The sequence below is a fragment of the Hippocampus bargibanti genome, linkage group LG11, assembly GCF_051943395.1.
Source record: "Hippocampus bargibanti isolate YZ-2025 linkage group LG11, ASM5194339v1, whole genome shotgun sequence".
Classification (NCBI taxonomy): Eukaryota; Metazoa; Chordata; class Actinopteri; order Syngnathiformes; family Syngnathidae; genus Hippocampus; species Hippocampus bargibanti.
This window is the reverse complement of record NC_142744.1, coordinates 14,220,030-14,242,211: the sequence shown is the minus strand read 5'-3', so window position 1 is coordinate 14,242,211 and position 22,182 is coordinate 14,220,030. Positions and strand designations below refer to the sequence as shown.

The window sequence follows — 22,182 nt, the reverse complement described above, 5'->3', positions numbered from 1 at the left end:
TTTTTTACTCGTCTGATTCCCCCGAGGGAGCTCCAGTTGAACATTCCTCGCATTCCCGACTCGGTCCCGCCTCCCTGCTGCTTTATTATCGGTCCGCCTGCTTCCCCCAGCAAAAGCAGCATTTCGCACCGCAGCAGCAAAAGGGGAGGACGCGCGTTTTGGTTCCTCAAAGTCAACCAAAAGAAAAAAAGACGCATCCGGGGTTGGCTTGATTACAAAAACGTGGATTTCCACACACAGAGAGAAACGCCTTTTTATTTTGTTAGAATGAGGACATAAACTGGTAAGACTCACTTTCAGATTTTTTTACTCCCCCCACTCTTGCAAACATAATCATCAAAGTCTTTTGATTCTCTTTTAACGCCTAACGACGATTTCAAAGCGAAATACAAACGCTAAATGTGATTCCCTCACAGAGGCGGTGCTTCGCTTTTGTGCGTTTTTACTCCCCCGGAGATTGGAATTTTGGTCGCATGTTTTTTTTTCTTGCTTGCTACGGAAAAAAAGTATCTACATTTTAATGTTGTTCCTGTTGAGAACGTAGAAATGTTATTATTATTTAGATTTTAAGAGTCATATTTTACTCATTTCATTTGGATTTTGAAATTCCTCTTTGTGTTTGATTGACAACTGTATTTACCCACATATGAAAACATATATGATTGATGCACAATCAGAACTCAAAAGTGACTCCATTCTGTGTTTTGGGTTCATCCGACAAGTTCATCAGAAAGAAGACCCAAAACAAAGTGCGCATGGGCAGCATTTTGTTCACGTAGTATCTTGACACCAAATTGAAAACATTGTGGTTGGTGACCTTCGTCCAATTAGCTTGAAAGACATTTCATCAATTATTGCTCATATATGCGCATGGGAGAACTTGAAACTGAATTGAAACCACTTCTGGACAGGGGAGAAAGGCTGAACTTGGGCAACAAAGGCTTGAAACTGAATCGAGATGGACTGATTTGGATGGATTAGGGCCCAGTTGTGAAAGCACCTTTCTGCTTGAATTGTATTTGAATGTGTCATCATCCATGCTAACGCAACCACCATCCTTCCCGTCTGTAGGTTTGACGGCAAGTTCAGTGAAACCAGTAGAACAGAATCCACGGCAAGAATTGGCATGACATCCACAGAAGAGCCGTCCGGTACGGTTTTACACCGGCTAATCCAAGAGCAGCTACGCTACGGAAACCCCACCGATACTCGCACCTTACTCGCCATCCAACAGCAGGCCCTGCGTGGGGGCAGCGGGAGCAACAGCGGGCCCAGCAGCGGGGGCGACATTGGCCGGAGCCCCCGATCCTCTCTGGAGAGTCTCACCCAGGAGGAGACCCCATTCCCGCAGCTCTCGGCCCGACAAGAGCCCCAAGGCCAGGAGCACCAGAGCGACTTCCACCACTCTGAAAGCGGCTTTCAACTGTATCAGATCCACGGCGAGGAGCTACCCACCTATGAGCAAGCCAAGGTGCATTCTCAGTACCTGGCCACCCACTGGGCGCCGGCGAGCCCCAGTAGGCAGTCGCACGAGGGGGCCTTTCTCGAGGAGGTGGACGAGACTGAGCGGAGGTTTGCCCACGCTCGGTCCCTCAGCGAGCACCGCATGCAAATCTCTCTGGAGAGAAACGATGCAGTTGCCAAGGCGGAGGCGGTCAAGAGTGCCTCTCACAGCTACCCCGAGCTGGCTTACTACGCACAGTGGGGACCCCAGAGTCCAGAGAAACGCAACCCTCCGCCCGAGTACTCTGCTCCCATCCAGGGACAAGGATTTATCCCACACCAGGCCCAGGAACCTCTGCAGGCCCCACATCACAGGTACAAATTGATCTGAATTGCACCTATTCACAAAGAAACAGCGTGACATCACACTCTGTGGTGTGGCTCCTTGTTTCGCTTCACATGCGTAAACACATACAGTACTTGAGTCATACTTTCCTTCTTTTTAAAAGCAGCGCCGGTCCAATGGTATTTGTAATACTTGGCAAGCGGTGGCTGGAAAATAGTTTAGTTCCTCGCCATGTCCGACCATCAGCACCAGCAAGGCGTTGTTCACTATTTACAAATTAAATGTGAATGTGTTTTGCATGAAATTGTCGGACTAGCTTTCTAGTTACAGTAAAGTCTCGTTATATCGATATTCAAGGGAGTCCGAAAAAATATCGATATAACCGGGACTATCGATATATCCGATCCTGCGCCGAACTGCATTAAACAAAAGCCGCCAAAAGAGGGCAGCCAAGCGCCATATAAGAAACGGAGCTGGCCATTAGCTCCCTTTTTTTTGGGTGAGAGATGTTGCCTCAAAATGGCACATATAATTCTTTAATGATTGTAAACATGTATGCTTTAATCTTCAGAACTACAGTGTATTTGAAACATATTCATAACTGGATGTGTAACAAGAAAGCATATTATCCGAATCTGAAGCCATTGTTTGGATTCACAAGCAATGCAAGACGTCTTGGCGTGAAGTCATTTTTATTTGCATTTGAATAAAAAGTGACATCGGCTGTCCTTTAATACACAGTATGGAATGTTAATAATTTTCAAAATCATCGCGCTTCAGCAGACAAAACAAGAAACATTGTTGCAAAAAACGATTGCATTCATATACAGTACAGTGGGCATGTACATAACACAACAGGGAAACTGCAACGCTTACATCTTACTGTATTATGTATACAATTTAAAAAAGTCATCAATCTTCTTCTGCTTCCCATTTTTACCTTTTAACACAAACACTTCAATCTCATCTGCTACACACGAGCTAGCGTCTGAAAATGAAAATGGCTCTGCTACACGGGTGCTGGGCACGTAACCAAGTCACCTGACCAAGTCGACCAATGGCGCGACCGATGGCGTGTCACGTGACAAAGTCACACGGCCAAGTCGACCAATAGCGCGACCGATGGCGGCTCATGTGACCAAGTCGACCAATGGCGCGACCGATGGCGGCTCACGTAACAAGACAAGTGACCAAGTTGACCAATGGCGCGACGGATATATCGATATAAACAACAAAAATGGCCGGCGGGGGATGAAAAGGAGCACCGTAATAACCGGATTATCGTAATCACCGGGTATCGTACTAAACGGTACTAATTATACATAAAAAGACTAGAAATGTGCAAGGGAAATGAAAATAGTATCGTAATAAGCGGTACTATCGATATAACCGATATCGATATAACGAGACTTTACTGTATATTGTCTTCATTTGCGACTATTTCTCTTGGCCCCATTGGTTCTAGTGTATGTTTGTAGATGTTGAACTGTTATGCCCAATCAGACTACAGCAGACATGTCCAAAGTCCGGCCCAGGGGCCAAATGAAGCTCGTGGTCAATTTTCTTCGGGCCCGCAGCCTCCGTCATAAAATCAATAATGTATGTCCCCCATGGAAGATTTAATACATTGGGCAGTAGCGGTGTTACCTCTGTGTGCTAAGTGCTGCCCCTGGAGGCTCAATTAGGAACAACCAATTAGTATGTGACTAATTGAGTGAATGAGCCCCCAAATGTTCTAAAATGATGTTTTTCTACTTTTTTTAAAATAATTTTAAAATGGCGACAATCAACAAAAGAAAAATTACTTCTGTTGGATTGGATTAGCCTTCATTAGAGAAATTAATATTTCACAGCAGCAAAGTGATGAAAATAAGATGAAAGGAAAGAAACAAGTAGAAAAACAAAATACAGGACCTGCTGGAAAGGCAGCCACTCTTGCGGCGCCATCTTAGAGTCAAAACAACAACAAAAAAACCTAAATAACAATGAATGTGACACAACACGAAAGACCCAAAGAGTAATTCAATGTTAAGGCCTTTCTGTATCCTCTTGGTTGTATAAAGCAGTTGTAATGAAAGAGGAGAGGATCAAAGCGTCCTTTTCACCAGTGGGTCAGGGATGTCATGGCAGAATGTGCACGTCTGCTACAAGTTTAATGTTAAAAACAAACACAAAGCTGTAGCATCCATTGATGAAAAGAGATTGTCTCACATCTCCTGTCCCACGTAAATCCGCTTCAATTCCAAGCCACGACGGTTCCACATACGCATCTGCGATGATGCTCCTTTCTTCTCATCAAGCCATGCATCCATCCGTCCGTTCAACTGTTACAAAACGTTATTTCGTACTCCGAAAAATATTCACTAATCTATTAACCATGGGATGTTTTCTTAACCTAATCAGATTAAACATTTATGATATTAAATGAACAATAACAATTCTGCGATGTGCAGTGACAATAAAATCTCAATGTCATTTCCATTTTCATGTATTATTATTTAAATAGCAAAGCATGCCTGAAGAGAGCTACACACAAAAATGCAGTTCTTTTAATAAGCACCACATTATTATTAAATATTGATTGTCAAATGGCGCCGATGATATACAGACATGTAGCCTGTAGTTATGTTGGAACGTGGTACTGGTATCATGAAAAGGTGGACAACTGGTAAGTTGCCGCTGAAGGCCCAGGTAGAAATTGCCTTGAATCATAGTTTCCTTCCTTTAAAAGCATAACTGGTCCAAAAAGTATTTGTAATCCTTGGCATGCTGCGGATGGAACACCTTGCATGGCAACTTTGGCTTTTAAAAATAGTATAGTTCCTCACTTTACATTCTTGACTGGAGCCGCCGAGTCTGATGACCAAGGCACTGGAATAGAGACTGTATTGTCCCAAGCCTTCAAGTCTCCAAAGCGGGCCCCCAGGACTCATACAGTGGTTTGAATTGACTCAGATCCAGGATGACGTCACTTAAAAACATCTCTCCCTCAGGTATATCCGGTCCGGGCCGCCAGCCGACGTCTCCTGCTATGATTCGTTCACCGGCTTGCCCCCTGCTGGCTTGGAGGAGCCCAATCAAGTGGCGCTGCTGCTGATGGAGAACGAGAGGCTGAGGCAAGAGCTTGAGGCTCACCGGGAGAAAACTGGTCGTATTCAGAAGGTAAGGACTGGGAAGAACCCAAACCGTCTTTGATGACCTTCCTTGTGTAATATCACGTCACAAACCTACAAGCCACAATTGGCCAAATTGAATGTTGCCTACTCAGATAAGGATTTGCTCACGTAAATATAAAACCGCTTTGATGACTTTCATCGCCAGAAGCCAAAATATTCAAATTCAGTGTCAGCCATTGAACTGTTTGCCTCATGGCAAGCTTCAGTCCTCATGGTGTGGCTATCCTAAGGGGACGACGGTACGGGTTCTTGGTATCATTCTTGATTACTGGCAGAGCTGAACAGTCACAGAATGTACTGCTTCATCCAAAAATAAACAAATACAGAAATAAACAAATAAATAAAAAGTAAAATGCAAACTGATAAATGAATAAATACATAGATAGATGACCCGCAGAAAAAAAAAATATCTTGTGACTGTAAAGTGTCCTTGAGAGTTTTGAAAGGCGCTTATAAATGAAGTGTATTATTATAATAGATAAATAAACAAAAAAAAACATATACATAAATAAATTACTGCTTGCTCAAAAATAAACAAATAAATAAAAACTAAGAATGCAAACAGATAAACAAATTACTGCTGCTTGATCAAAAAATAACCAAATAAATAAAAATAAGAATGCAAACATATAACTGTATTGATAATAAATGAATAGATGGATAAATAAATAAAACATAAAACCTGGGCAGATAAATAAAGTAATAAACAAACTAATAAAGAAATATATAGGTAAATGAATAGATAAATAAATACTTAGATAAATAAATTAAAAAAAATAAAACACAGACAGATAAAGTAATAAATAAATAGATAAATGAATAGATAAAAAATGGATAGATAAATAAATAACAAATAAAAATGCAAACAGATAAACAAATAAACAAACAAATAAAGAAATACATAGATAAATGAATAAATAAAGAAATGCATAGATAGATAGATTTTCACAAACATGTCTGGATTTCCGAAATGACAGAACAACAAGCTTCTTAATTTGTTTTGTATTTTTTTTGTAACATTTCTTTTTGCAGCTGAAATGAGAAAAATATAGTGGGACAAGCACATTGCCATTAATCACAAAACAATACATTTTTCTGACTGTGTTTCTTCCGTACCGGTGAAAAGAAAAAAAACAAAACAAAAAAGAAGAATGGACTTAATATTGTATCATAGTCAAAGGCCAGAATGCGCAGAAAGAGCAGTTGGCGGTGAACAAAAGAGACCTTTCACTTTTGACACAGCAGGCTGCCACCTGCCAGTGAACCCCGCAACCCCTCACCTTCCACCTCCCCATCAGCTGCGCGCGGGCCACTGCCCGATCCAGTTATTGGCCCTGAAAAATCGATATGACCAGTTTAGAATTTAAGCAAGCGCGCACATGCGCTGCCTATGACAATGGGAGGAGTGTGTCGAAACACGCTAGTGTGACCTCTGCTGAGGCCTGCGTGGTATGCTAGCTAGCAGCTGCGTCCCCGCAGTGCAGATGAGGCCGAGAGAAAGCAGACAAATGCTCGCTAGGACTGGCTTTCTCAGACAGCTGTCCGGCGAAGGATACACACCCCAATAATCTGTGTCATTTGAGTATTTTTCCTTCTTTGTGGTCAGGGTGTGCAAAGGTTTGATTGGAGGGTGCACTTTCAAGATTATCCTGTGGTGTGGTCTGACTATTGTAATTGTACACCATTTACGCTCATCAATTCATCTACACCAGGGGTGTCAAACTCATTTTTTGAGTCTTGACGTTAATCCCTCTTCAAACACATTTCAGAGTAAGGAGGGATCGCATCCAAAACTGAAAGTAGTCGTATATGTAGTCGGAATTTATGCCTCTATGACAGGGATGTCAAACTTTTTAGTTACGGTTTGCTCTCGGTGGGCGTTATGAATTTGGGATAACCATTAGAATGGGTCGTCTCCTCCACATATTAAATACAGAACTCACAACAAATTAACGAATAACTAGATTTCAAATCTGAAGTCAAGAATAATGACTGTTAGTATGGTTTACATACGACAATTTGAAATTTTGGTTCAGGCTTTAGCCAGCATCGTGGACCTTGACGTGTTTGATTTGCTTTCGCGGGCCGAATAAAATGACGTGGTGGGCCAAATGTGGCCCCCGGGCCTTGACTTTGACACTTGAACTTCAAACATGTCGAATCACCGACTCTGCGATTGTGAAGTTAAGTACAGCAAGAGCCAATTAGAATGCAAACAAACAACACAAGCTCAATTTGAACCCCCTGGTGATTATCCTCAGGTGATTATACTGTACTTTGGTATGCGATGAGTGAGTCCTCCTCTGCAGATGGTTAGGTAAGGCCGTCAGGGTTTTGCCTGTTAAATATCTCCGATTGTAAATGCTTATGTGAGTGGTCAACATACAGTTGGGCCAATAGACAAATCCGGAATTCATGACATGAGATGCAATGATAGTGAATCAGGATGACGCGAATCGATTTGAGCATTTTTCATACCCACCTGATTAAAGACCATTGAAGGCATGTCATCGAATGTCTGAAAGATTATCCTTTAGTGCAGGGTGTGTTAGGAATGTTTTTTTTTCTTTGGTCGTTCCCCATAATAGTAATGTGGAGCTTTGCTTCGCTGCGTAATCGGTTAAAACATTCATCATCGCTATGCGAGGCCAAGATCCAAGAGGGAATAGTCTTTTTCCGCAGAAAACTTATCCTCCCTTTCAGTCTTTCTTTTTTGTAGAATCCATTGTGGGGGTAGAGGGGTGGGGGGTTTACAGCATGTCCCGCTGCTACGAGCTAATTGAAATGGCAACGCCTCCAACTGTTTGGAAAATGTGGCTTACAATTTTTTTTGCTGTGGTGGAAACAACTTCTTTAGTACCTCAGCCAGCCTGTAAAATACCTCTGCAGTTATGTCACATGGCTCTGGGTTTTACTCAACTGAAGAGAATGATCACTAGCAAAGGGGTGGAAAGATTTCTCCCCTCTTAGCCCGCATCGCTGAATAAACATGCCTGTAATAGTGGGTGTCTTATGGTTTTTTTAAGGGGGGGGGGGTTGCACAGGCATGCACACATTCCTCAAGCTGGCAGCCTTCCACAGACCGCTGTGTGCTGCTCTTTGTGTGTATCATAAGTTGTGTGTGTGTGCTCGCACCTGGAACGGCGACTATCAACCCTCAGGAATGTTGATATAAATCACTTTTACGGGGAGTGGTGCGGCCTTGAATTCCTTCTGGGAAATGTAGCATGCGTGCGCTCACACACATTTTCACAGTTTATTGTATGTACATACATACGTGTAGTTTATCTTTGGGCCTCTCAAAACGTTTTGGGTCGAGGAAGTCCTCATTAGAGAGATTTTTTTTTTCTTCCCAAGGAGCCTCTCGCAATACTCATGGCACTTAATAAATATGCTATGGAAGTGGAAAAGTTGCCCATTTTTATGAAGTCATCATGCTAAGAAAGAAAAGAAGTTTTCTTTTCTTTAAGAGCATAACAAAGGACTTTTTTCCCTTTTTTCCTCAAACGGTAGGACTATTTTCTTTTCCGAAAAATCACCAATAATTCCCTAAAAAGTTCGACCAGGAGAGATGTTTTTTTTCTTCCCAGGGAGCTTCTTGACATACTGATGGCACATAATATGCTATGGAAATGAAAAGGTTGCTTATTTTTTTTGAAGTTATCCTGTTAAGAAAGAAAAAAACCGTTTATTTTCTCTAAAAGTACATCATTTTGCATGACAAATAGGCTTTTCTGCCTTTTTTCTGAAACAGTAGGACTATTTTCTTTACCTAAAAATTACCTATAATTCCCCTAAAAAGTACTAATGGGAGATTTTTTTTCTTCCCAAGTTGCCTATTTTTATGAAGTCATCATGTTAAGAAAAAAAAGGTATTTTCTTTAGAAGTACACTTTTTTTTGCATACAAAAATGGAACATACTCTATTTTTATGCCCTTTTTTCCCCTCAAAAGGAGGACTATTTTCTGCCCTAAAAATCACCTTTAATTTCCTAAAAATAGGACATAATCCTTTTTGTTCTATCAAAAAAATCATCATGCAAGATTTCAGATTCAGGACACACAATACACAAAATTAGACCAGAACTTTTAATTATGATGTTTGTTTTATTGGCCACATACTGGACTGCAAATTATTCGGCGAACCCTCAAACTACAAATGGTGGGCTCTAGTATGAGAACCACAATTGTACTGTACATCGCGCAACAACAAAAAGCAACATTCCAGTACCTCCCTGTCAGGTCAGAAGGTGAACCGAGAAAAAAAAATCCATCTGTCTATTTCTGTCCTCCTCCCAGTTGGAACAGGAAATCCAGCGCATTTCCGAGGCCTACGAGAAACTAATGGACGGCAGCAGTAAGCGAGAGACTCTGGAGCAGACGCTGAGAAGAAGACTGACGGACGAAATCCGCCGGCTACAAGATTTCAACCGAGACCTGAAGGAGAACTTGGAAAACGCTCGGACACACGTGGCCAAAGAAGTGCAGGTTGCCGATCACAACCAGCACATCATGGCCAAACTCCTTGAGCAAAGTGAGTCCCAAAGGCACAATTTCATCATTTTTCACCGTTTTTAATCAAAGTATTTGCCCAATGTATTCGGGAATTAAAAATATGACGTGGAGCGTGATTCCCGAGTTTGTTTTGTTTTATCTTGCGGGGGATGCTGATAAAGACTTGGTCAGACCTCTGGCAATGTTTTCCCTCCCACAAGGGGGCAGCATTTGCCTTTTGTACAGCCGCCCCCATTTCAAGCTCAGACAACTCCAGACCCATATAACTTAGGAATTACCTTTCTTTCTGATTAAATTAGAGAATCAAATGCTTCTTACGCTGCATTGACTCTTGATGTAGTCCTACAGCTCAATATTCTGTGGGTCCTGGAATTTGAGTGACAATGACAAAAACCCTGGCACTAGAGTGGAGACATTTTTTTTGCATGTCTGGCAGTGAATAAGTTAATTTTAGTTTTCTTCCCCGCTTCTTATCAAAGTGAGGGGAAAAAAAATGTTGGACATCACAAAAATATTCTCCCGTACTGTAGAGTAGGAATGTTCTACTTACAAAGGAAAAAATAGGCTCATGGGATATGCGACAATTGGGCAAAATGTAACGTTTAATCACCCCTTCCGATCAAAAGTTACATAAACCCGATTGTGAATGATTATCCTGTGATGTGGTATGAGCAAAATGTGATTATCCCTGCCACGAATGCATGAAAAAAATAGTGACCCACAATTGTAGATGTTGAACATGTTCAAAAATTATGATCACAAATCATGTGCGTCAACACCATGTTCTGACAAATTTCATTGTTTGTGAATGGAATTTGAACAATCGGCAATTGAGCAAGGAACTCGCATACCAATAATTGCACTCAGTATGTTTTTGCATCATCCAATCAAAAAGAAAATCTCCACGAATCCGATTATTGAGAGAGAGATTATTGTGGTGTGATGAAAGTGATTTGTCATCCATGGTCAATTGTAAAAGTTGAAGGTGTTCAATATTTCGAGTCACACGGGTATGTTAAAAGACAAATTAGAGCTGAAATGGAGACAGTTTACCGACGCTACCAGTTACCCTAGCTTCCTCTATTTCTTCCATCTCTTTTTCTCTTCAGCTGCCGTGGGGACTATGCTGCCTCTCTCAGGGCAGTTTTAGTACAACAACAGAAATCTGTGTGTGTGGTGTCATCTTTGTGTGCACCACAGATCATTTTCTCAGAATGTGTGGGGTCTTTCACATTTTGGGTTGAGATATGCGTCTCCCCGCTGCGCTTGTCCTATCTCCGTCGTAATCAACATTCTTGACTGGATTCAGATGTCGTGTAGCTAAGAGTCTCACACATGCAGGAATTTCCCTTGCGTAACCTCCACATCCTCTTTAGAAGGCTTTTAGAAAAAGCATTCCGCCTTGTATGGAGAGAAGTGAAGCAAAGTTGCTCGAAATTTCTCCTGCCTTGCCCACCTGTTGTTGGATTGATTTATGTTGTCTGTGAGGGGAACCGGGGATCAAGTAGAGTGCCGTTGTTTGGATGGCCTTGATGAGGAATGCCAAAGCGCTATATGGGTCAAAGGGAGGGGGGCGGCTTTCTTCCCCCCCAACCCTTTTCTTCCTTCCTCCTCTCAGCATTCCGCAAGTGCTGAGAGGAATGAACACGGGCCGCCATGCAAGAGATTTTTTGTTTTCCGGTGGAGTGGAGGGAAAATAGTTTCAAGTTTTGAAATGTGACACAGAGTCATTGAATGAAGACAATAAACAAAGCATTTTGTGGAAATTCACTTTAGCAATGACCACCCTTTCTGTATCGTTTTGATCTTTTATTTTGGAAAAATGTGGCTTTATTCGGGCAATATTACAATTTTATCCCAGCAAAATATGGCTCTGTTCTTGTCACAATTACAAGTTCTAGTTGATGAAATATGACCTTATCATATCATGCTTTTTTAATGAAAAATGTGTCTGAGGTGGATTTTTAAAGGAATACATTTCTAGTTTCTGATAAGTCTATTTCTTTTGCCTTTCCCAAGAACATGGGCTATTCTCAGAATTGGTGGTCGTGCCCCAGGCTTTGAGCTTTGACCCACTTTGAGAATCTCTTTTTCAGCCAATAAAATTAAACACCACATTTTATGGTGTAATTTATTTTGTGTGTGAATATATTTTGAGTGGTGAATAATCAGAATCAGAAAGCCTTTAATTGTCCCATAATGGGGAAATTGGCAATAGCCTCCGCGTCTCCCTGCGGTTGGTGATATGCAAACACCCGCATGTAGACAAGCACCTTTCAGACCCTTATATGACCCTGATATTGACATCACAGTTTCTTAGAGCTCAGCCCAAATTGTGAATGTCACATGACCAAACTCAAAAATACTCAAAAAAGGTCATTCTTTCGTTCCCGTTGGCATTTCAACATTGTGAAAGCCCGTGTTCTATACAGATGTCGGACTTATGTGCGCTGGCTTTGTCTTCCCTCACAGACGAGGAGCAGAATGTGGAACGCGAGCGCATGGAGCGCGAAGCAGAGCGTCTGCGTGCGGCGGCCGAGGAGCAAAGCGTCCGCAGCAAGAGGCTGGAGGAGGCCCTGGATGCGGCCCGGGGACGAGGCCGTCAGCTGGAGGAGGAGTTGCGCAGGAAGAGGGCCTATGTGGAGAAGGTGGAGAGACTCCAGAGTGCCCTCGCTCAACTGCAATCCACCTGCGAAAAAAGGGAGAGCCTGGAGATGAAACTCAGAACCCGCCTTGAGCAGGAGCTCCGGAGTTTGAGAGCTCAGCAGGTATATTTGCTTGGGGTTTGCTAACCTTTACTGAGCCAGCGTTCGTATTTGGCATTTAAATATCAAGTCATTTCATTGATACATGGTGTAAAAATGTAAAATAATCATTAAAAAGACTGGCAACCAATCCATGATGTCCGAAGATGGCTGGGATAGGCTTCAGCATCCCCCCGCGAGCCTAATGAGGATTAAGCGGTCTGGAAAATGGATGCATGGAATTAAAAAGGGAGAATGTGCACCTTGGTTAAATTGTTGATTTTAAAAACAGAACCCATTCATTGTGCATTGAGAATTTCTCCATTATGAGACAAACCAAGATTTTCTTATCTTTTCCTCCAGTAGTCATTATTTCATTTAATTTGATTTTATAAGTCAAACAATGTATTTAGTCTGAATTACATGAGGTAGAAAAAAACATGATGAAAAAGGTCAAATGTGTATGTAACATAACATATGTTAATAAAAGGCAAGTCATTTAGTATTTTCTATGATTTATAATTGACTTACATGTATTTAGTATTGATCAATTATTTAATAAAAACACGAAAAAAATAAATACACCTAAAATTGAAATTCACATTTTATTATTTACAATAAATCAATGAATCAATTTCTCCACTGCGAGACTACTAAAGATAAATCCAATCCAATGATCTAATGAGGGAAAATGATCAGAATCCGAATCCGAAAGCCTTTCATAGTCCCACAATGGGGAAATTCGCAATCTACATCGGCACAGACTAGAAATGTCAGAAGACTGAAATGTATAACTGCAAAAATGTTTCACAAATAGAACTGTACATAGTGCAAGTATAAAATATACAGTATAAAAAGCACATTTGATATAACTGTATTGAGTCGACATAAGGTGGCTGTGCTATTTAAAATGCCCCAATAAAATTAACAAATACACTTCACTTTATCAAACAGCAAATATTACAGCTAGACTTTTAATCATATATGGATACATATGTGATCCATGAGTAACACATGGACGTGTATCCACATTGCCGTTGGCATTTTTCACCCACATGTCAAAATATCTTCTGAATCCGCAAAACATACCATAAACAGATGGAGTTTCTTGACGGTGATTTTTTTTTTTTCCTTCTCAACAGCGCCAGTCCCAACCACCTGGAGTGACCATGGGTTCCCTCCAAGAGCGCCTGCGAGAGCGCGAGGAACACATCCTGGCGCTGGAAGCTGATATGGTGCGCTGGGAGCAAAAGTACTTGGAGGAAAGCACCATGCGGCAGTTCGCCATGGAAGTGGCTGCCACCGCTGCCGCACAGAGGTACCGAGCGACGCCGTACCTACACACTAACTGTGCTGAAAAAAAAAATAATTGTAAAATTGGGAAACATAGGGAACAAAATGTAATCCTTGAAATTATTACCTATTATTATTTATATTTTTGGGTAAAAAAAAAAGTATAACTTTTTTTTTACATTTATTATTTTAATTTTTAAAATAAATCAGTTTTCTATTAGATGCATTTTAAGTTTGGTGAGTATCACATATCACACAATTCTTTTAATTCAAAAAATCTCACCTTTTTACTTTCACAGCAATAACATCACATGTAATCAGTTTAATGTTATAAAAATGTCAGCATTTAGTTCACAGATTTTTTTTGCATGCTTCAAAAACACACAGTGACACCAACGGCTGAAAGTAGAAATATACCATACCAAAAAAATCACACAAAATAAAAGAGAAATCATTAAAAAATAATTTCATATTGTCCTAAAAAAAAGAAAGGACTTGCAAATTATTTGATTTTGAACAATGCACCAGAATGTAAAAACTCTCCCTAATTTAGCAAAATCAATCAGCTAACGCGCTAGGCTAAACTTTCCATGTTTTCCACTGACCAGGCTCTCAAATGATCTGGATGTATCCCTTCAATCATACTTGCTAAACATCAGTTACTACTTTTCCTGTGTTAGAGAAATAATTGGTGGAGGGTCCACGATACTCTGTATCTGGCTACTAAAAGGTAATTTGTGTCTGTTTTTGCAGAGATACCACCATCATCAATCACTCGCCTTGTCACTCCTCCAACAATAGTTTCAATGAGGACCTGCCAGTGGCGGACTTCCGGAATCAGGAAATGGAGAACAGGTGAGTACTTTTTGGGAGATTATTTGGGGATTCTGTTGTTATCCACTAGCCAGGAGCTAACGCGTTTTCTGTTTTGATTGGATTGGATTAACCTTTATTAGACTGGCTTTGGAGAAATTTACATTTCACAAGAGCAAAGTTATGAAAATAAAATGAAAGGAAAGGAAAGAGAAGTAGAAACACAAAATACAGGACTTGCTGTAAAGGCAGCCACTCCCACGGCACCATCTTGAAGTCAAAACAACAACAACAAAATAAATGTGACAACACAAAGACACAGAGAGACATTCAATCTTAAGCACTTTCTGCATCCTCTTTGTTGCATGAAGCAAATCCAGATGAAAGAGGAGAGCATCAAAGCATCCTTGTTAGCAGTGGATCACCTCTAGTGAAATGTGCACGTCTGCTACTAGCTAAATGTTGAAAGCAAATACGCTGCTGTAGCATCCATTGATGAAAAGAAATTGTCTCACATCTCCTGTCTCACATAAATCCGCTTCAATTCCTAGCCGCGACGGTTCCACATACGCATGGGCGATGACGTTCCTTTCTTCTCATGCACGGATGGTTGGATGCATGGCTCTTCAAGCCATGCATCCAACCGTTCAACTGTTACAAAAAAGTTATTTAGTTTTCAAAAAAGTGATTTGAATGGAATATTCCCTTTTCTCTCAGGATCCGCGCTCTCTACGCCCAAATCCTGGAAAAGGACGCGGTGATCAAGATCCTGACTCAGCGACTGCACCAGGACCAGGGTCGGAAGGACGAACAGAGTCCCCGCACGAACCTCCTCAGTGCAACCGGGGCACCCCTGAGACTGGCCTCCTCTACGCCTTCCATTTTCACAGCCAAGAGCGCTGCAAAGAGTCGAGGTAAGGAGTGCAAATGGAGATAAAGGATTTTCCGTGACAAGATGGGTACGCCTTTGACTGGTCCCCTGGCCATCATAGGGCACCGTGCCATTTTATTTCAATTGGATTTTTAAACACAGATAAGAGTCCGAATATTCACTCTTGAAAACTCACCGTTACCGATAACAAGTACATATACCTCCATTGATTATGATAGACAGAATATCATTGAACACAACAATTGTCAACAAAAACCTGTCTTCCTGCCACTCATAATAATTCGGTTCAGGAGTTCTTCGAAGCAATTCAGTCTGTTTTACTTTTCGGACTCGTGTGTCGATAGGTAAGAGTCTGTCTGACGACCAGACATTACCAAGCCACCCCTTTTCCGCTCAGTCGGAACCCAACGCGCTGGAACGGCTGACAGAGGGAACGAAAGGCACCGAGGCTGTCGGCATAAGCAAGCTCAACGCCGGTGAGTAACCTGCCTGACATGCAACTTTTTGTTTACGGCGAGCTAATCATTCACTTGGCAGCCAATCATTATTTTTTTACGGGTGTCACGAGAGGGGATCGCGCACATTTGGGGAATCGCCGCCATAAAAAAAGCGGACTGTAAAGTGATGGCTGCTTTTGTTGATTAACCAATGCTGTGGCTTATGAGATACTATCTGGAACATACGTGCTTTCGAACAACTCTTTTTTTTTTTTTTTTTTGCTGCAGGACACGCTGTCGTTACGATTTTCTCTCAAGGGTCGTTATGAATTTGGGGAAGGCATAAATGTTTGCAAGCGATTAAAGGAGTCGTCCCAGTTTTGAAAGGCGCTTATAAATGAAATGTATTATTATTATATCAATTCGAGCCGTCAATGACAGCAATGTAGCACCCAAAAAATGCAGAAGATGGCGCCCAAGCTCCGTTGGAAATGGGCTGATTTGTCTGCTGGGAATTTGTGTCAGCTCGTAGCAAATAGTAGTCTTGTTGCAACACACAACAATTCACCATTGCGTTATTTTTGTGTTTTGCTTCTAATTTCGCCGAAGTTTTCAGACCATACAAAGTACCCAAAATGCATTGTGTGTCGCATAACGTCAGGAATCATCCCCAACTCAAAAACAAGACTTCCGGAATATTCAGCACGAGTCTTAAAATGTAAAATATAGCTATATGCGGTGGAATCTTTGTAAAATACGCTCAGCAGAAGTCTTTTGAAGTGATTGTACAAATTATGGACACAACTTGTCCGGGGGCGTTGGTTGTCCTTTAAGATAACTAAGTTCAGCTTTTCTTGCTGAGTGAACGTATTGTTTTTTTAATTTTAGGTACCTATTTTTTTCCGTTTTCAATTTGACCATTTCTTGTGATTCCTCATAGAAAGTTGTGTCCTTTTCCTACAGATAAAACAACGCCAAAGAAGTTGCTACTAAACCCTTTCAGAGGCCTGGAAGAGTTGGATGCGGAAGCAGTGGAGATCTTTATTTAAAAGGAGCGGACAGTGTGAGAAAGAATTCCCAAAATGTGTGAAGTCTGTCAAAGGAAGAAGATATTGGATGTAAGAGGCCGGAATATCGCGGGAAACCATTGGGCTGGGGAAAAGAACTCTTTCCCCATTTTTTTAAGAGGAAGAGCTGGGCTCTGACTCACAGCTGCAGGCAGTCGGCCCAGGATTCTTTCCAGGTTCTCCAACGGTATTTTGGATTGTGATTGGCTCGTGTCTGCCAATGTATTTATATACTGTGTAAAATGGATACAATTGCTGCTTTCTTCCCCTTGTTTTTCTTTTCCAATGTCATTTTTCCCCAATCCAGTGAATGACTAAGATGCATATTTAACTTCCCAAATATGAACTTCAGCCTTTCTATCTTTATCTCTGTCTCTCTTTCTGAGATACTGTAAAATATTTAGCACAGCATTCCCCTCTGACAAAATGTGGATTTTTCTTTTTAACCTGAGTAACCTCAATTTCGTCCCAGTTGCTCACTAATTTATAACAGAAACACTGTTGAATCGCTCTGATTTTGCCTGTTTGACGCCCCAAGCAGCCGGTTCTGGTAAGGCTGAAAAACACGTGAACAGATGTGATTTATTGTATCAATGTTTCCTTTTTTTTGCCAAACTGACACAGACCTGATGTTGTTTGTAAATGTGTGTGTGAGGAGTGTTGATTTGATACATAGCTGGTTCGTGTGCGTATGCTTGTGTCATCTCACTCGTGCGGCCATTCCGCTGGTCCGGATGCCGTTTGGGTGAGAGTTTAAAAATGACATTTTTTTGTGCTACTGTGAGCTTTTGAACTAACAAACACAGGTTAATAACAATAATAAGTATTATTATTGTTATTAAGTATATTTTTATTCAGAGATATGTATTATTATTATTATTATTATTATTATTATTATTATTGTAGATAAAATTGTGCTTTGCTGAGGACGCCAAAGAGTTTGTGTGTGTGTTTTTTTTTATAAGTTATGTACCGACAACGCAGTCAAAAGTTGGACACAACCAACCGGGTGTTGACTTCCATCAGTCTTGTCTGACAAACGTCACAGCGTTATGAAGGTTTTTACAGTTAAATTTCACTCGACATTTCAAAAAACAATAAAATGTGAATTTCCACAACCCAGACTCCTTGGTTTTCAATTGGAACTTTCCACTCACAATCACTTGGTCATTCGTAGCCAGGTTGAAGTGATGAATCGAGTAGGTAATGTTGTTTTGCACCGAAAATATATTGATCTCGTTGATTAAGTGATTTGAGAATAATAATTATCTGATCAAAGGCCTGATTATGTGTGATGTCCCACAAGATTATTTCTGATTTATTTGTTTATGATTGATTATTTTGTCATGTGGTTTTTTTTCCCTCAAATCTGCTTAGAAAATGGTCGAAGCCGATTCAGTAAAAAAAAAATTGAGGTTTAAAATTATTTTTCACTCAATTGGAAATAACACTAACAGACTCCATGACGACTATATTTAGACATGTTTAATTTTTGGGGGGCATTTATTTAATCCCCCCAAAAATTAAATAATCACTTAGTGGCTTAAAATCGCTTGTAATTGCTTGAAAATGATAGGAATTTTGGTGAAAATGTTGATGCTCTATTGTAATGTTATTTTAATGTAAATATTTCTAATCTATAAATTCAGTATGTAATATCATGTTTGACGTCCTTTGCTGAGATGCTTGATGTCATGTCCTTTCCAGCTAAAAGATAACAAATAAAAATTAACTTAATCTAAAATCACATACATATACATGTACAGTAAGCAATCCTTGTACCATGAATGTAATGGCTGGTTCCAATTGACATCAAAACGATAATAATTATCATTCTGATTTGACTTTTGTTGCAATAAAAATAAAAATCCACTTTATATCGAAATGAAGTGGTTCATTTTGACTTAAACATACAGTATATGATGCATAAATACTAATGTTTTCCCACACACAGAGGAACTGATTTAAGAGCCTTCCTCTAAAATTGTTCCTCCGAGTTTCATGATCATATATCATTCGAATCTCATAATATTGATGGGAAAAATTAAGATCAGTGACCTTTTCTTAGATTCTGAGGGTGTCTAATAATAATAATAATAATAATAATGATACATTGTATTTTATCAATTAAATTGGCATTTTCGTGTTTATTATGGTTGTTAAAGTCATTATAAGTGCCTTGCATGCTGGGTCCGAGAGGACAGTCATTTTTATCTGTGCTTTATGTCATGCATATTAGCATATTTGACAATAAAGCTGACTTTGAAAGCGCCTTTAAAAGCTCTCAAGGACGCTTCTAGCATTTTGACTATACAGCACCTGCATATAAAAAGAACCCTCGAGTGTGCCAAACCCTCACTGTTCTTACCCATGAAATACTTCCTGCCTCACATTGACTCGACACATCCACATTCCTGTCCTTTAGTTCCACGACGCAGCGAGAGAACGAGACTTTCATTCCTCATTAATGACTAGCAGGTCCGCATTCTTCTCAGCTCTTCGCTACCAAAAGCTAATGCTTGTCATGGTTGGCATTCCCTTTGCGACACCTTATACGGGACAAAGACAGGCACTCCTCCTAGAATAGCCATCAATGTTATTTCAAATTCCTACGGCCATTGCTTCGCCAGCAACGTGCGGCATTCTCTATTTTTTTCCCCCTTAGATATTTATTTTTAATGTCACTGTTACCCACCGGCCAAGAGGTTATAAGCTATTTTAGAGATGCGAACGACAAGATCTGACACTGTTGAATCGAGACAACTGTTGTTTCACTTCTGATGGTACACCCCAATGGGTTTAGGCTCTAACGTCTTCATTGACAATGACGCATCACAATGACATGAATGTGAATCACGTGCACGACAAGTAAGGACTATGAACACATACCGACATGGTGAGGCCCCTGTAGAGTTGAAGCTAAATAGATTTTCTAAATTGCACACACCACATAGAATGGTGTGGTTGACGTCTGCTAAATTACTCAGTTATATTTACTAAAGTAACTTTTCCAACTTAACAATGTATTGCTTGGTCGCTCCACAGACTCTCGGCGCTATTCACCAAGCAAGAGTAATCACTGGTGACATTTGCCTCTTTTTCACCAATCAAACAGAACCAAGCACCTACATGGCCCCAAAGTCAAAGTGACTGAACCACCCTCAATGTCTGCTCATATGAGGAAATTTCAGCATTATAAATCTTCATGTCTAGCTTGAGAAAACCTATTGCATAAATAGTGGATATTTCTTTAGTTGTTTACTTGTTTTGGCTGCTTCTATGCTAACAGTTTGATAGTCCTGCAGTCCTCCCCACAAGTGTTAGAACTGGATGGATGGATGGATGGATGGATTTGAGTGGATAGATGGATTTGGATGGATGGAAGGATGGATTGCATTTAGCACACGCAGGTAACGACGCTACTACCCAATATATTAATTCTACATGCAGACCAGACGTTATTGATTTTATGACGGAGGCTGCTGACCAGATGAAAATTGACCACGGGCCGCATTTGGCCCCCGGGACGGATTTTGGAAGCTGTTGATTGCTGAGAACTGTGAAGAAACAGCCAAGGACTAAAGTCAATGTCGTCATCACTTCCAACCTCCGTGGATCAGAGGTGAAGATAAACTTGGGGAAGAAAAGAAATATATTGGCCATACCATAAAATGCATACCATTTATTAGAAGAAAGAATCGAGTGTTAGATTGGATTTTTACACAGATGAGCCACAAAAAAATTGGGACAAGGTTTAATGGAGAAATCTCAACCAAAATGACCCAAAGGTCAAAATACGGAGAAAGGAAGGCTCTGTTTTTGATGCAAAAAAACACACTGCTCATCTGTAAAGTATGCTGGAGCATGTCTTGGCATGATTGCTTCTGGAACGGGCTCGCTCATTTTTTTATTTGATTCTGTAATTCTTGATGGTATCAGTAGAATGAATCGTGAAATCTACAAAACTATTGTCAGAAACATTGAAAGACAAGCAGATACACTGACAAAGTGTAACATTTACGACTATCAGTCCCAACGGAATGGAAAAATCATTCTTAACATTTTTAACTTAAAGGACAACCGACGCCCCCGGACAAGTTGTGTCCATAATTTGTAAAATCACTTCAAATGACTTCTACTGAGCGTATTTGACAAAGATTCCACCGCATATAGCTAGCTATATTTTACATTTTAAGACTTGTGCTGAATATTCAGGAAGTCTTGTTTTTGAGTTGGTGACGAGTCCGTACGTGACGTCACGGTAGATATAGTCACTGACCGAGAAAACGACACACAATGCATTTTTGGTTACTTTGTTTGGTCTTAAAACTTCGTGTTGATGGCGAAATTAGAAGGAAAACACATAAATAATGCGATGGTGAATCGTGTCTCGCACCAAGACTACGATTTGATACTAGTTGACACAAATTCCCAGCAGACAAATCAGCCCATTTCCAACGGAGCTTGGGCGCCATCTTGTGCATTTTCTCAGACGCTACATTGCAGTCCTGATGGCTCGAATTGATACGGCAGGACTTCTTTAATCAATTGAAAACATTTATGCTTTCCTTTTCAGAACTATTAGAACCATATTCATAACTGGATGAGTAACAAGAAAGCATATTCTCCGAATCTGAAGCCATTGTTTTGATTCTCGAGCAAGGCAAGATATCCTGACGTGACGTCGTGAACAAGGGGGCGGAACCTTCTGAAACTGAAACTTTATGAGGTCATTTTGAAGTAGTTTTGGGACACTTTAACTCATTTTTATTGGTGGTTTTCATTTGACAAAATATCAGCCTGCGTGTTTTGGGTATTTTAGATGCTATAAAACGTTAGTTAGGAAACAAAAAAAAAATTGTGTCGGTTGTCCTTTAATTTTTCAGAGACGTTTCTTTCGTGACATTGATCGTGATGTGTACTGTTGATTAGCATATTAAATATGTCTGAACCCGAGCCGAGAGGATACGAAGTGGCCGTGAAGAGATAGCACGGAGGCTTTCGGATCCGGCAGAATGCAAAGGCCAAGAATCTTATTTATGCGCTCTTATCTCACTGACAACATTTTGAGTTCCTGGCTAACATTCCATCGAGAAGGTGAAAGGCAGCTGACATGTCACAACCGCCTTCTTCTCGTTCTTTCTCACCAATGTGACAAAGGAAAATGGAACGCAAGATGGGACACAGAGATTACATTCCTGACATCCAGTGAAAATGATTTTGCTCTTTTTTTCTGCATTCTTGTCCTTGTCTAGCTCGGTCACGTGGGAATTTCGTCCTAAGCACAATCACCATGAAAGGAACTGGACTGTTGCTGTGTAAACCGTGCAAATGATCTTCTCACGGCGAGTGCTGGGGATTGTTATCTCCTTGTTTACACTTCTAAGGCACATTGCGGAGGATTCCAACTCTCCTTTCAAGGCACGCTGAGCGTGAAAATATTTTCGGCCTCTGAT

At 40.6% G+C, this 22,182-nt stretch overlaps 2 protein-coding genes across 2 annotated transcripts in view; one reads left to right on the top strand and one right to left on the bottom strand.

Moving 5' to 3' along the window:
• Window positions 1–80: 80 nt before the first annotated feature.
• Window positions 81–17,844, top strand: LOC148891705 (angiomotin-like 2a). The gene is made up of 10 exons (XM_089007854.1): window positions 81–283; window positions 1,072–1,818; window positions 4,783–4,951; window positions 9,265–9,499; window positions 11,953–12,248; window positions 13,367–13,542; window positions 14,271–14,372; window positions 15,048–15,244; window positions 15,567–15,698; window positions 16,623–17,844. Exons 2-10 carry the CDS (start codon window positions 1,127–1,129, stop codon window positions 16,706–16,708), a joined length of 2,085 nt encoding a protein of 694 aa, XP_088863980.1. The 5' UTR covers window positions 81–283; window positions 1,072–1,126; the 3' UTR covers window positions 16,709–17,844.
• The window catches only part of LOC148891704 (uncharacterized), a 25,971-nt gene continuing 17,227 nt past the window's right edge, over window positions 13,439–22,182 (bottom strand). Inside the window, exon 3 of the transcript XR_016116405.1 lies at window positions 13,439–13,577. The gene's annotated coding sequence lies outside the window, so the exon portion shown is untranslated. The remainder of the gene's footprint in view (window positions 13,578–22,182) is intronic.